General features: G+C 40.1%; 2 protein-coding genes across 8 annotated transcripts in view; both read left to right on the top strand.

The window, feature by feature from the left end:
- CHUK (component of inhibitor of nuclear factor kappa B kinase complex) overlaps positions 1 to 311 on the top strand; it is a 42,188-nt gene extending 41,877 nt beyond the window's left edge. For both annotated transcript variants that reach the window (XM_040486150.1, XM_040486149.1), the window contains exon 21: positions 1 to 311. This exon is cut by the window's left edge and continues 411 nt beyond it. The gene's annotated coding sequence lies outside the window, so the exon portion shown is untranslated.
- A 3,324-nt stretch (positions 312 to 3,635) lies between these two features.
- Positions 3,636 to 14,798, top strand: part of ERLIN1 (ER lipid raft associated 1) — a 67,765-nt gene continuing 56,602 nt past the window's right edge. For all 6 annotated transcript variants that reach the window (XR_005793607.1, XR_005793608.1, XM_040486144.1 and 3 more), the window contains exons 1-5: positions 3,636 to 3,720; positions 4,066 to 4,189; positions 5,890 to 5,971; positions 10,696 to 10,742; positions 12,732 to 12,793. Coding sequence is in view for 4 of the 6 variants with exons in the window: in XM_040486144.1 (XP_040342078.1) it covers positions 4,077 to 4,189; positions 5,890 to 5,971; positions 10,696 to 10,742; positions 12,732 to 12,793 (304 nt within the window). In the remaining 2 variants the exon portion in view is untranslated. The remainder of the gene's footprint in view (positions 3,721 to 4,065; positions 4,190 to 5,889; positions 5,972 to 10,695; positions 10,743 to 12,731; positions 12,794 to 14,798) is intronic.

The following is a 14,798-nucleotide window of genomic DNA, read 5'->3' as shown; positions in this document are numbered from 1 at the left end:
GTGTGTGTGTGTGTGTGTGTGTGTGTGTGTGTGTGTGTGTGTGTGTGTGTATATGACTAACATGCATTCAAGGTAAAAGTTGTTTGCCTTTGTTTCTGTGGAAGAGACTGCTCACAAGTAAAACTGTACTTCATGAAGATTAAACTCTACCTCCTTGTGTTGCATTCAAAAAATGCTCTTCCTGGCATCATAAGGAGTTAACTTAATCTTAATAGTTTCATTTTTACTGCACATTTGACAGTATCCTTTTTTTCTTTTTTTTTAATGTTTATTTTTGAGAGAGACACAGAGCATGAGCAGGGGATGGGGCAGAGAGAGAGGGAAACACAGAATCTGAAGCAGGCTCCAGGCTCTGAGCTGTCAGCACAGAGCCCTTTGCAGGGCTTGAACTCACAAACCATGAGATCATGGCCTGAGCTGATGTTGGATGCCTAACCGACTGAGCCACCCAGGGACCCCAGCATCTGTGTCTTTAATACCAGTTGATTCAAATAAATCTTGTTGAGTGTGCTATGTGTATATGTATTTAAGATGTACATTTAATAATATCAAGAAAATGCCGTTAATTTATAATATGTTTGAAAACTGTTGTTTTTTCATTTGTAAAAAATGGGTCATTTGCTTAATGAATTTTTCATGTTCTACAAATGTATAAAGGTCTACACTCTCTTATCTGTAATTCCAAATATAAAGCTCTGAAAACATTTTTCATAAGCTTGGTAACAAAACTCATTTGCTTGCAAATCTAACCTGAACTGATATTGAATCTGCTTACCCCATTTAGTGTGAATATTCATTTATTTTGCTGTGGAAATAGTAACATGTTTGATTATTGGGGGCGGGGGAGCGCTGCCACAGACCCTGCTGGGTGTTTATGGAGGATGGTATATGCACTGAATTACTTTTCTAAAATCTGAAAATTTTGTAATTCTGAAACATTGGGCCCTAAGGGTTTCAGATAAAGGATTGTCCATCTATCATCTGTTAAATAAATAAATTAGAAGGTCTTTTGTGTTTTTTAAAAAATGTGAAATGCTTTTATATTCTAGACAGTTTTCCACTTTGTGTATTAAATGATTTTTAAATTACTTGTAGAATCTCTATTCATTATAATCAGATTACAACAGAATGTTTGAATATGGTTCGGGAATGGGATGGTTCCATGAAGTGGAACTGAAGCACAGAATAACATAACAGGCCCTCACTGTACTTTCCTTAGGAATTAAACAGGACTTATAGTAAAAACAGCATTGGGTAGCTTCTTTTAATATAGTCTTTTCTCCCGTCACCACTCTCCATGTCTAAAAACCATACTCACTCATACCTTGCTCTATAAACTGAGGTCTTAGTCACACCATCCTCATTTTCCTAGTACTGTCATTTTCCATCATCTAAGTTTGAAATCTTGGGGCTGTCTTCTAACTTTTTAGTCATCTGGTACTACTGTTTCTCTAAATATGGAAATCGTGTCTGCTGTTTTAATAGGCAGCCTGTCCCTTGCTTCTCTAGTTCTAGGTATGTATGTGTTTATTTATTTTGTTTTTATTTATTTTGAGAGAGAGAGAGCAGGGGAGGGGCAGAAAGAGAGGGAGAGAATCCCAAGCAGGCTCTGTGCTGTGAGTGCAGAGCCTGACATAGGACTTGGAACTCATGAGCCGTGAGATCGTGACCTGGACCAAAATCACAAGTCAGACGCTTAATCAACTGAGCCAGTTGCCCCTATTTTATTTATTTATTTATTTACTTATTTATTTTAAGGAGGCTTCATACCCAGCATGGAGCCCAGTGTAGGGCTTGAATTCCCAACCATGAGATCAGGACCTCTCTTGAGCTGAGATCAAGAGGCAGACTTAACCGACTAAGTCACCCAGATACCCCTCTAGTTCTAGAAGGTTTTAATCAATGAAACATTTATTGGATACCTGTTGCTTAGAATATTGAGCTAGATGGTAAGATCAGAAACCCTTAAAGGCATTACAAGAATGCTTATCTGGGAGTTTGAACACTGCAAGCCATCCAAGCATTGAAATGATTATTAAAGAAATTTATTGTTTAGATGACTGCATATTTTCTAAATGTCACTGTAATAATTGATAAGAGATCTGTGTTCGGGTGTGGCCAGTTTATGGTGTGGCTGGGGTAACGTCAGGGTAGCCTGATGCATGTAATACAGGCAGGTGTTCTGACTCAGTACAGTAAATTATAGTGAGATCACCTCAGACTTGTTTCTGATGCATGGGTTGACTATTTTTTTACTGGGTCACACCTTTTCAGAGTGGAATGACGATTGTAAATGGTATACATTTCATTTTCTAATTCCAGCAATATTACGAAAAGCTAAGAAAATCAATCCAGAAAACGGGCTGGAACAAGTTGTTTTAACTTCGTTTTGCTTTCTGGAAGTTAAAATAGCTAAGCTTTGCTAATATTATATGCCTAGAACAGACGAGGTCCCAGACATTTGTAGGTAATAAAAGTCCTATGAACAGTACAGGTAAGTACATTTATTGAAGGGAGAGGGCAGAGTGGTCTTGTTTTAATGAAGGCTTGAAATCCTATTTACCACTTCCCATTTCCACTGTTACTACCTTCGTAACCTTAGGCCTCCAGTTTCCTAACCGCTTGGCTTCTCTGCCTCCATTCTAAGCCATTTTGCAGCCATTTTGGCCCTAAAGTACTGTTTTCCCACACTTCTCTGCCCAAGGCTACAGGGCCCCGGGATCCTCATCTCCCTTGTCCGGTTTTGGTCCCACTAGGCTTTGAGCTTACAGGATTACTGTCCAACCTACTTTTATATGCTACCTTTATTTCCCTTGTGTTCATCTCATTCCCATCTCTACTCTTTAACTTTGCCTTTTTTGTTTTGGGTAATATATGCACATGATCCATAACTTGAAAGAACAGAAGACTGCAGTACAAAGAAAGTCTTTCTGTTCTCTAGTCATTCAGCTCCCTCTCCCTGAAGAAAAACAGCATGCAAGCCTTTCAAAATCTGGGCCTGGCCAAACCTGTTATACCACTCCTTTCCATCACTCGAGCTTCAAGAAAGGTGCAATACTCTTTGAGCTACCTGGATGACCCCCTTCCCCCAAACAGACACACACACTCGCGTGCTTATTCTGTTTCTTTTGGGATGGCCTTCATAAAGCCCTCACTGGATCAATATTCTGGCACGTTAATCGGTGCTCAGAAAAACACCTGAAGGATGAAAGATGTGGTCAGATTGAATATCTTCCTCTTATGAACTTGTACAATAAATACTTTTATTGCAACAGGTCTATTGCTCCTGAATTCGTGCAGGACCCGTGCCTGAAGCATGTGGTTGTCACAAGGTATAAACCACAAAAGGACAAACGGAGCAGCTACCACAGAGAGCACGGGAGTGGATTTCTGCGCAAGAACAAACTGACCAATCCCTCGTCCCAGGCGCCCTGTCCTTCCCTCTATATCTCTGCTTCCTCCACACTGCGGACTTCCCTTCTCTTTCATAGCAGGAAACCAGCATTGCGCAGAGGAGCGCAAGTACCTCCGCAGGCGGGCGGCCGGGAGAATTTTGTCCCGCCCGCTCCCCGTCTCCTAGTGGCGCGGGGAGAGTTACGTCGGCGTGCGTGGCTGCGCAGCCGCAGTGCCGGGCGAGTGGGCGGGGCCGGCTGTTGGCGGCGGTTGGCGCGGCCCGGGAGGCGGCTGCACGTGCAGGCGGGGGCGATGCGTCACTGATCGGTGAGGCGCGGCCTTAGGGTCGGCCTCCCCCTGGGGTCTGCGGCTGGCCCCTTCTCAGTTAGTGCCTTCCGCCAAGGTTGGGGGTGGGTGCAGCGGCCGTTGAGATTGGGGGTGTCAGGACGCTCACCGAGTAGGGGCGGCCCGCGGCCCTTTTCGGGCGGAGGGGTTGGCGAGGGAAAGTAGGCTGTGTGAGGAGGGAAGTATGCGAGAAAAGGGGCACAGAACTCTCTGGCTCGCCCTGCGGAAGGAGGCCGGGTCTCCGGAGACAGGGTGGAAACTGGGGGGTGGGGGTGGGGGGTGGCGTCGGTACTCACGAGGCTGGGGATCCTTTCCTCCCCCATCTAGGAGGAACAAGTATGAATATGACTCAAGCCCGGGTTCTGGTGGCCGCAGTGGTGGGTCTGGTGGTTGTCCTTCTCTACGCCTCCATCCACAAGATCGAGGAAGGACACTTGGCTGTGTACTACAGGTGAGCAGTGTGTGCAGTCAGTTCAGATTCCGGAGTAGGTTGAAAGGGGACTCCCGTTAAGAGTGAGTCTACGAAGTTGTCCCCTCTTGCAGCATAGGGGAGCTCTCCAGTCCTAGGAAGTGATTTTCGTCCCAGCCCTAGGGGAGGATGAGGGTCAAGCACCCTCTAAGTATTGGACAGTTTTATTGATCTCTGCATTTTGTGCAGAGGTTCAGATTTTCTACATTTATTCCTAATAGAACGCAAACTCAATTATTTGTGGGAAAAACGAAGAAGGAAGAAAGGCAGTAGTCGCTCCACTGTGACTGAAGAGGTAGATAAGTCATTCTTATATTCCATACAGCTGTACAGGCTTTTAGTTTGTAGTCACAGATGCCATTTAGAAACTCTGCTCTTGTTTGTGGTCGTTTCTTCGATTTTTTTCCCCTGATAGCCCGTAGTGACTGGTTTTGGCTTAGGAGGCCATGATGACCATGACAGTTGTTATATCTCTGGAACTTGAGAGACATAAATATAGCATTGATGGGCCATCCTCCTCCCACCTTACCCTTTCTTTTCAAATTGAGGAAAGGAGTAGCGTGGGATGTGTTGCTGTCTAATTGAGATGGAATAGCTTTTCCTTCAATGTACTTACAACCAGTTCCTTTTGATGTAGACCGAGGACAATCTGGAGAAATTGCAATAATGTATTTGAAGGAACTTCAACTTTACTTTCAGATCCATCAAATCTTAGAAACGGTCTTTCCTGTGAAGTGCTAGTTTCAAATACAATTTTAGTGATAGGTCTTAGCAGATGGAGATCTAGCATAACAAATGACAGATTAATTCATATTTCCATCTGGTTCAGCGTTGTCTTCCTAATGGTAAAACCAAGGAAGGAACATTTCCAGGTATGGCTCTCAAAGAATTAGAGACAGACTTCAGTTCATTTTTTCTTAGTTATTATGAATTATTTGCAAACTTATTAATGTTTTCAAGATAAGAAGCCAGGTTCTATGAATTTACTATTCACTATGTAAACAGGACTTTTTTATACCTGCCTGCCAAGTGCCTCCTTTTTAGAATTTCCAAGATGTACTTTCATATTTCTCGCATTTCAGAATTTGGTGAACAAGCCCACACTTATATACTATCTGTTTATAATTTTATCCTTTCACCCTTCATCTTTTCCATGCCAAGTTTTTGTTGTTATTTTTAACACAGACTTTATGCTTCCAGTATTTTAATATAGGTAGGTAGAAAAAAAGAGTCTTGAGCCTCAGAAATTTTCTCTTTATTTGAAAGTTTGTGTTATGTTCTTTTTTCAACCTGGTGATGAAATGTATTATGTTTTAATAGGGCTCATGTTATGTACAGTTAAAGTACAGCAACTGAGAGCCATTAGAATTTTTTTCACAATTATTTCTCAGAAGCTTAAAGATGAGGGAGGATCCTTTGTACCGAGAGCAGTGCTAGAGACCCAGAGGTATCCTTGTTTGAGCTTATGAAACAAAGTGTAACATTGGCAGTTTAATTTGATCTTTTTTCACCTTTGGCAGATATTTTAGAGACCAGTAATTGTTCCTCATGAGCAACTCATATTAGTGAGGCTTTAGTAGGTCCATAGCATGAGTAAGAGTGAATATTTATTATAGCATTTTAGATTTGGAAAGAGGATTTCTGTCTTTATAATCTTGTCAAATTGAAACATCTTTTTGCAGGGGAGGAGCTTTACTAACTAGCCCCAGTGGACCAGGCTATCATATCATGTTGCCTTTCATTACTACGTTCAGATCTGTGCAGGTGAGTGATTCCTAGGGAAGCCCCCACGCTGGGTAGACAAGTGTGACAGGAATAGTTACCACATTCATGGGTGGAGGTGGATTTCCTTATTGCTTAAACAAATGGTGGTATTTACTTAAAAGCAGGAGTTACAAAGTTCAGAGTACAACTGTCACAGCACAAGTTCTGGTTTTGAACCACCTCACTCTCTTGAAGTGTGTTAGAAGTATGAGCCAGGCAACTTGGAAGGACCCACCTCCCCCATCTATATAGTGGTATGCAGCATGTTTTTTGTTTCTCATGTCAAAGTAAAATAGGACTTTGAAACACAGAAGTACAAACCAGTGATTACTTGGTTTAGAAAGGTGTTTGGTTTCCATAGAGACCAGTTCTTGGGCCACTGTTAACCAGGAGGATCTGAATTTTTACACACAACTTTTCTGCCTGGGACATTAAGCACAATTTTATATGGAACCTTTTTGAGTGTTTTATTTTGACAGCATCCCAGAATATTTGAAATAAGCATCTGTCCGTTGAAAACAGTATCTTGGCTTTGGGAGACAGTTAGTAAATATCTTTTGTTATAACAAGATGAAAAAACAGGATTAGATTGTGCCTACTTTTGCAACCTCAGTGTGATCATACATCATTGGATTCAGAAGTTTGTGTAGCATCTGCTGTTAATTTTTCCAGAACTCAGGAAAATTCAATGTTTTTAATCTTGTAATTTAAGTCTAGGCTTCCTTCTAGTGAGAGTTTCATTACGAATACTTAAATCCTCCAGATTTCCTTCCAGTTCCCTTTTAGATGGCTTTGGGCAAGAATTGTGTCCATTGAAGTGAAATGTAGTGTTCTTCTCCTAGTCAGACTTATTTCCATATTGTTTTCCCTTGTTTATTTTTTCATTCTTACCTTGGTTCATGTTGTCACCTCTTCTCTCACCAACTCTCCTTCATTACTGCTCTCCTATCTCAATCTTGCTAACCTTTTAAAGTCTCACTGCAAATCCTTCTTCTAATCTATAGCTCCTAAAGTCTGTATGGTAAATTTTGGCTCTTAGTCATGTTTCCTTTAGTAATGTTGTTTGTACTCTCAAAGTTGCTTTGTGTATTTTCTTTCCAGAGAGTCTCCAAACTTCCTGAAGGCAGAGGTTGTAACACATTTGTATTTCTGACCTTTCTGCTTATGAAAGTTGTTAAATTGAGCTGATTTCTTAGGAAGCAGTATGGTGTAGTGAACATGGGGCCAGAAACCTGGAGACTTAGGTAATGGCTCTGGCTCTGGCACTAATTGGTTACATGACTTTGCAAAAATGACTTAACCATTGTTATTCCTCCATGAAAGAAGGGGTTTTAATTACATGACCTCAACAACAGCCCAGTCAGTAATGATGTTATCAATGGCATCATCAGACCCTTAGAGATAAGGAGCTTTTTAAAAATCTTGTTCAAAGTCAGTCAAATCTGTTTCTGCTTTCTTGGAGCTTAGTATTTTGAGTCATACTGATGCGGAGATATATAAGAGATACAGACAGTAAACATTAAAACAAATTTAAAGGTTAGCTGCATACAGCAAATATGCAGTGTATATGTATATATACATATATAATAATAAATTGTCAAACTATTAAGACATGAAATTTGTAAAAAGATTTTAGTGTAAACTAATATACATCTACAAAATATTAAAGGCTGGATCCATTGTGGCTAAATGGTAGTGCTCTTTCTTCATACGGGACACAATAACATTCTAGGAAAGGATTGCATTAATAAAACTTTTAAGAAACTGTTCTAAGAACAAGACATTTACTTTTAGGAATTTTTGGAACGCATGAGAAGACAACCTGTATAAACAAGTGGCTTAACGAACTTGGCAGTTGAAAGGAATGTATAAGTAGCATCTCGGGAAATGTGAAATCCTGTATATGAAATAAAAAGAAAAAAAGCTATGCTTAGGGAAATATAAAAACTTTCAGCCTTTAAAGTATATTACATAACTAAAGACTTAAAATTTTTTTTTCTATGTTTATTTATTTTTGATAGAACATAAGGCAGGGGAAGAGAAGGGAGAGAGGGAGACAAAGAGTCTGAAGCAGGCTCCAGGCTCTGAGCTGTCAGCACAGAGCTCGACATGGGGCCCGAACCCACAGACCATGAGATCATGACCTAAGCTGAAGTCAGTCGCCCAACCGACTGAGCCACCCAGGCGCCCCTAAAGAGACTTAAAATAAATATTCATACTGGGAAGATGATGATTTTGGAGATAATTTAAAAGAACTATAAAAGGACATGAAGATAGGATATTGAGGATTTAATGTTTGAACTCTTTCCTAGTTCTTTAAGGTTAGAGAATATCCTCTAGGTTTGTTTTTTGTTAAATTTTTTTAATGCGAATGCGTACACGTCTGGGAGGGGCAGAGAGAGGGAGACACAGAATCTGAAGCAGGCTCCAGGCTCCAAGCTGTCAGCACAGAGCCGGACCCTGGGCTCGAACTCATAAACTGTGAGATCATGACCTGAGCCAAAGTTGGACACTTAACCGATTGAGCCACCCAGGTGCCCCTATCCTCTAGGTTTATTTTTTTTAATTTTTTTTTTTTTTTAACGTTTTATTTATTTTTGAGACAGAGAGAGACAGAGCATGAACGGGGGAGGGGCAGAGAGAGAGGGAGACACAGAATCGGAAGCAGGCTCCAGGCTCTGAGCCATCAGCCCAGAGCCCGACGCGGGGCTCGAACTCGCGGACCGCGAGATCGTGACCTGAGCTGAAGTCGGCCGCTTAACCGACTGAGCCACCCAGGCGCCCCAAGGTTAAAATAGGAATGTATATTAAGAGTTGACGTGGAATATGGAAATTGAATTTGGTTAATGTTTTGAAGGAAATAAATTGAACTCCTCTCTTCACCTCCCCTCACTGTGCCTAGAACCTGTCACTAATGTTTACCGTCACCCTAATCTCCCAACCCTAGGGTTGTATTCTATTCTTTTCTCCCCTGGAATGTTATATGCAACCAGTTATTACATCCTTCCTCTGTTAGGTCTCCTGGACTGACAGCTTTCAATTTCCATAGCTTTTACTACATTAACTTAAATAAATCAATACTTTAGCTTCCCAGCTGGTTTTTCTACCTCCAGATAAGATGGATAATGAGGACTGCGTCACATATAAGCACAGAAATTAGGAAAAAACATATTTTGAAAGGTTCATTTGGTGGCTGTATGTTAGATGAGCTAGGGAGAGCCCAAGCCCACCAGTGAACATTTAGGACCCACTGTCTAATTTCACATTCTCTTCTCAGAATTTGCACTCTCCTCTATATCGCCCCTTTTGCTCCAGGCAAGCCAGCTTGCTTCCTATCATTATACATGTGGTTTGTCCTCAGTTGTGTGTATTTGATAGGATAGCTCCTTTTTTAAATTTTTGAAGCTTTATTAAACATTTCAAACAACAGTGAAACAAACACACCAGAAATAAAGCTCCAGAATAGCAGTCCAGATGTTCCTCAAGTGTAGCCTCATGGTCCCATTTCCTAGATGGACTGCCTCCCTTCGCACTCAGGCAAGAGAAAGATGGATGGTTTGGACTGGAAAGACAACAGTGTTGGTCCCTATGGGCAGGGCCAGGAGAAAGTGTCATTTGCCAATACTTGTTACTTAAGCGCAGTAAAAGCAAAAAGCCAGTGACCGTCACAAGGTCTTCCTGTGTGTTCTTCATAATGTACAGTCTATATGCTCAGCACTGAAGAAACTCCTGGCACGAGGAGCTATTGAACCTAAGATGTGTTCTTATTTCTCTTCCTCTAGACGTGGCTTATAAATACTTCACCTCGGAGAGCTTTCCAAACTATTATTCTACTCTTTATCACTTACCTAGCAATTCAGTTTATAATCTGTTATTGTGTACATGTCATCAATTGCTTTATGAGGATTTTATGTCTTATGTGGGATTGTGAGCTTTTAGAAACAAAGATCATGCTTCCTTTTTTGTTTGTATTGCATAAAATAATATGTTGCTGTATTCTTAAATAAGGTTCAGTGTGTCCAGAATATGCAGTGCAATTAAAGTTCAGAGCAGAAGTCCTAATGGTAGTATCCTTGTAGGTAAGCCATGTAGTTTGCAATCCTAGGCCAGCTCCAGGCAAATAAGGGACTCTGAGAGACTAAACATTGAAACTTTCTTTTTTTTTTTTTTTTTAATTCTTTTTTTTTTAATTCTTTTTTTTTTTTTTTTAACGTTTTTATTTATTTTGGAGACAGAGAGAGGCAGAGCATGAGCAGGGGAGGGGCAGAGAGAGAGGGAGACACAGAATCTGAAACAGGTTCCAGGCTCTGAGCTGTCAGCACAGAGCCCGACGCGGGGCTCGAACTCACGAACTGTGAGATCATGACCTGAGCCGAAGCCATACGCCTAACCGACTGAGCCACCCAGGCGCCCCAACATTGAAACTTTCTAAGGGTGCCTTTTTTTTTTTTTTTGGCCCCAGCTCCCACCCCCAATCTTTCCACTCTGGGTTGTCCATATGCATCTTGATTAGGACATTAGCTATAAAATATTTTGTTTTATTTCTCATATCTACTAGGATGCAAAAAGAAATTACTCTGATAGCTAATCTTTGGGGACTGAAATTGTAATGGAGCTCTTCTGTACTTACCTCTTAGCAGTTCTCTGTAGGTTTTCTTCTGGGACCAGTAGTTCTTTGACAATATGTGTCCTGAGTATTCATGAAATATTTTTTTTTTCCTCAGACAACACTACAAACTGATGAAGTTAAAAATGTGCCTTGTGGAACAAGGTAAGCTTTTCCCCTTGCTTACTAACCTCTCTTTAATTCAGATGGAGTTTCTGTCCACAAACTGTGATTACTTAAACTAATCTTTCAGATAGACATGATAGTAACCCAGGAGGATTTCTTTTCTGAGCATTATTTGAGTAAAGCTGTGTCTCCAAGCTTTCCATCTTAGAAGCCATTTGGTACTGGAAAAAGTAGTTTCGGAACCGGCAGACCTAACTTCATACATCAGCACTGCCCTGTGTGCTTTGTTGACTTTTTTTTTAATAGACTTTATTTTTGGGGCGCCTGGGTGGTGCAGTCGGTTAAGCGTCCGACTTCAGCCAGGTCACGATCTCACGGTCTGTGAGTTCGAGCCCCGCGTCAGGCTCTGGGCTGATGGCTCAGAGCCTGGAGCCTGTTTCCGATTCTGTGTCTCCCTCTCACTCTGCCCCTCCTCCGTTCATGCTCTGTCTCTCTCTGTCCCAAAAATAAATAAACGTTGAAAAAAAAAAATTTATAATAGACTTTATTTTTTAGAGCACTTATAGTTTGATAGCTAAGCAAAAGGACAGAGAGTTCCCATATACTCCTTGTTCCCATACATGCCTTTATGGATTTAGTTAGGCTTAGTTTTCTTGTTTGTACAAGTTGGGTAATAAGACCTATCTTGCAGGGTTATTGTGAGGATTAGGATTAGTGTATATAAAGTGCCTAACCAGCACTTGACTCAGAGTACGTACTCAATAACAAATAGTTCGAATGAAATCATCTCACTTTCTTGTCATCTGTACTACTAAATGCTATCTAATTAGAGTTTCTGGTTCATGAGGTCTGGAATGAGGCTCAAGAATTTGCATTTCTAGCAGAAGTTTCCAGGTGATACTGCTGCTGCTGGTCTGGGGACCTTACTTTGAAAGTCTCTGCCCTAAAGAGTTTTAGGGACAGAACAGCAAGCAAAGCCTAAATTATTTCTAGAGTATAATCAGAACATTGAATTGTGTAACAAAAAAAAGAGTGTAAAATTCAAGGTATTTTTTTAAATGCCCTATTTGAAATGACTGTCAGTATTACAAGCCTGTAAAAGAGGTTTGGCCATCTCTGGACGGACAGAAATGCTTGTAAAAAGGGAGAATTTCCCTCTGTTTTAAGTTTATATATTTGATATCAGGTTCTTCCTAGATCTCTCTGTAACTCTCTTTTATGGATTTCCTTTAGAGAGGACTCAAAATTGGCAGCTGATGAGATTTGGGGTAAATTTTATCTTCATGCTTCCCTTATTTTCTCAGATTTTTTTCTGTGAGCAGGTATTACCTTTTATATCAGAAAGAAAATGTCCTTGTAAGTTGTTAGGAAGACTTAGTTGTTTAGTTTCAAAATCTCTCACTTCATGAATCTTAAATTGAGATTCACATGTACCTCAGGGTCTGTGCTAATAGGCCAGGAAGTACAGGAAGCCATTACTTAACAAGACCTATCTTTCTGCAGTGTCAACTTTACTTGAGGGTTTGAGGAGAAAGTCTTTTTTCATATTAGAGTAAATACAGTTTAAAAAGATTAAAACTCCTCATGAATTATTAAGATAAGGCAGGAGACCAAAAAAAAAAAAAAAAAAAAAATGTCAGCCCGTGGCTGGCCTTAATACACCTTGGGGAACCATTTTACTTGGTCCCTTGATGGAAAAGTTTGAGAAGTGTACTGCGTTAGCTGTTGGCTTCAGTTAATAAGGGCAAAGTGCCTAAGTAGCCCTACGTTATACATTTAGTCTTCATGTGAGCTGATTTGATTGCTTCAGTTACAGAGGTGAGACTTGGTTATGAGAGGAGCCAGATTAAATGTGTACAGGGATGTTTGAGTGGTGATTGAGTAGTGGTTATTTTAATTAATGAGTAGTGTATGACTTTAGATTTTCCTTCTAAATGTCTACCATGTGGGATATGTTTGACAATGTGGGAATCTGGGATTATGATAAATTTTATTTAGCTCACACTTTTTCCATTTCTTTGTTTTTAGTGGTGGAGTCATGATCTATATTGACCGAATAGAAGTGGTTAATATGTTGGCCCCCTGTGCAGGTATGGTACCCATATATTCTGTTGTATTTATTTATTTATTTATTTATTTTATTTTATTTATTTTTGGGACAGAGAGAGACAGAGCATGAACGGGGGAGGGGCAGAGAGAGAGGGAGACGCAGAATCGGAAGCAGGCTCCAGGCTCTGAGCCATCAGCCCAGAGCCCGACGCGGGGCTCGAACTCACGGACCGCGAGATCGTGACCTGGCTGAAGTCGGACGCTTAACCGACTGCGCCACCCAGGCGCCCCTATTCTGTTGTTTTTATAGTTACAATTAGAGTATTTATATCTGAAGAGATTCCTTAAGGAATAAAAGGGTAGTTTTAAAGTTTTATGACCTCATTCATTTCTGATATATATAAAAAAATGAGAATCTTTTCCATTTCTGGGAAATGGTGGCAGAAACAGGTCACAAGTCCTAAACAGAGTTGACTTTCTGTAACTTTATGTGTTACTCTTCTCTCATCTGAGTTTTCGAAGAGCAAGATGGTCATTGATTATTTCTAGAGTTTCTAGAAAGTAGCATTTTATCCAGTCAGGATGAGAGAATTTTCTTGCATGCTAAAAATCTGTAACAGATCAGAACACATTGATTTATAACCATAGAAAACTTCTAGTTGAGATTTGCTATAACTTGTAAAGTGATCTGAAAGTTCTCAGTATGGGGAAAACACTTCCTTGGTAAAAGATGAAAAGCCACAGAGATGGAGTGGTTACTATTCAAATCAAAAACTTAGAAGTTATGGAGAAAGATTTGCTTTTTTTTTTAAGTTTGATTTTTTTTCTCCCCAATTTTTTTTTTTTTTTATTGTGGTAAGATACATATAACTTAAAATTTACAGTCTCAAGTATTTTTCAGTGTACGGTTCAGTGGTATTAAATACATTCACAGGGGTGCCTGGCAGGCTCAGTTCATAGAGCATATGACTCTTGATCTAAGGGTTATAAGTTCAAGCCCCACAGTGGGTGTAGAGATTACTTAAAAATAAAATCTTAAAAAAAAAAATTCACATTGTTGTGCAACCATTAACGCCATCTACCTCTTTTCATCTTGCAAAAATGAAACTACCCATTAAACATTAACTCCTATTTCCCTCTCTCCCCAGCCCCTGGCACCTACTGTTCTGTTTTCTGTCTCTGATTTTGCCTACTCTTAAGTACCTTATAATAAGTGGAACCATAGTATTTGTCTTTTTGTGACTGGCTTATTCACTTAGCATAATGTCCTCAAGGTTCGTCAATGTTGTAACATGTGCCACAATTTCCTTTTTTTCTAAGGCTGAATAATACTTTGTGTATATACCACATTTTGTTTGTCCACTTATCCATTGGTGGAAACTTGGAGTGCTTCCACATTGTAGCTATTGTGAATAATACTTCTATGAACACAGGTGTATGTGGGTCTGTTTGAGACTCTGCTTTCATTTGAAAGATCTGCCATTTTATCTTGATCCTTTTTATTAAAATTTGCATGTATGTTGATACGTATAGGATACTGTGTTTGACAAAAACAGCTTAAAAAGGTGAAGTTAGAGCCTTTTCCCTAAGGGTTTTTTTATTGTACTTCAGAAGACATGATACCAGCACACATATATACATAGATGTATGTGTGTATTGATGTATGTTGGAATACAAGGTCATGCTAAATTTCATGGCACTGGTACAGGCACAAATAGCAAAAGAATTTCAGAGTAGAGAGCAAGCTGTATTACTGTCAAGTGGATTTGGATTATATTTTTCAGTTATTATTTGCCTTGTCTTTTTTTTCCATCTACTTTCCCTGGTTACAAATCAGTGGAATGGATTATGATTGGAAAAATAGAAGAAGGGAATTTATTGCTGGTGCTCTAACCAGAGATAAGGAAACTGTTGGATCAGCAGTTCATTTGGTAATGACCAAGCAAATGAGTTAGTCAGCAAGTATTTATTGATGGCCTATCAGTTGTGATCTGGAATCCAGTTATACCTGATTTCCTCTGTGGGAAAGCCAGTAGAACTAGTCTT

This window comes from Herpailurus yagouaroundi, unplaced genomic scaffold, assembly GCF_014898765.1.
Source record: "Herpailurus yagouaroundi ecotype Mexico unplaced genomic scaffold, PumYag 163, whole genome shotgun sequence".
Taxonomy (NCBI): Eukaryota; Metazoa; Chordata; class Mammalia; order Carnivora; family Felidae; genus Herpailurus; species Herpailurus yagouaroundi.
The sequence above is the reverse complement of the archived record's forward strand: the minus strand, read 5'-3'. Positions and strand labels throughout refer to the sequence as shown.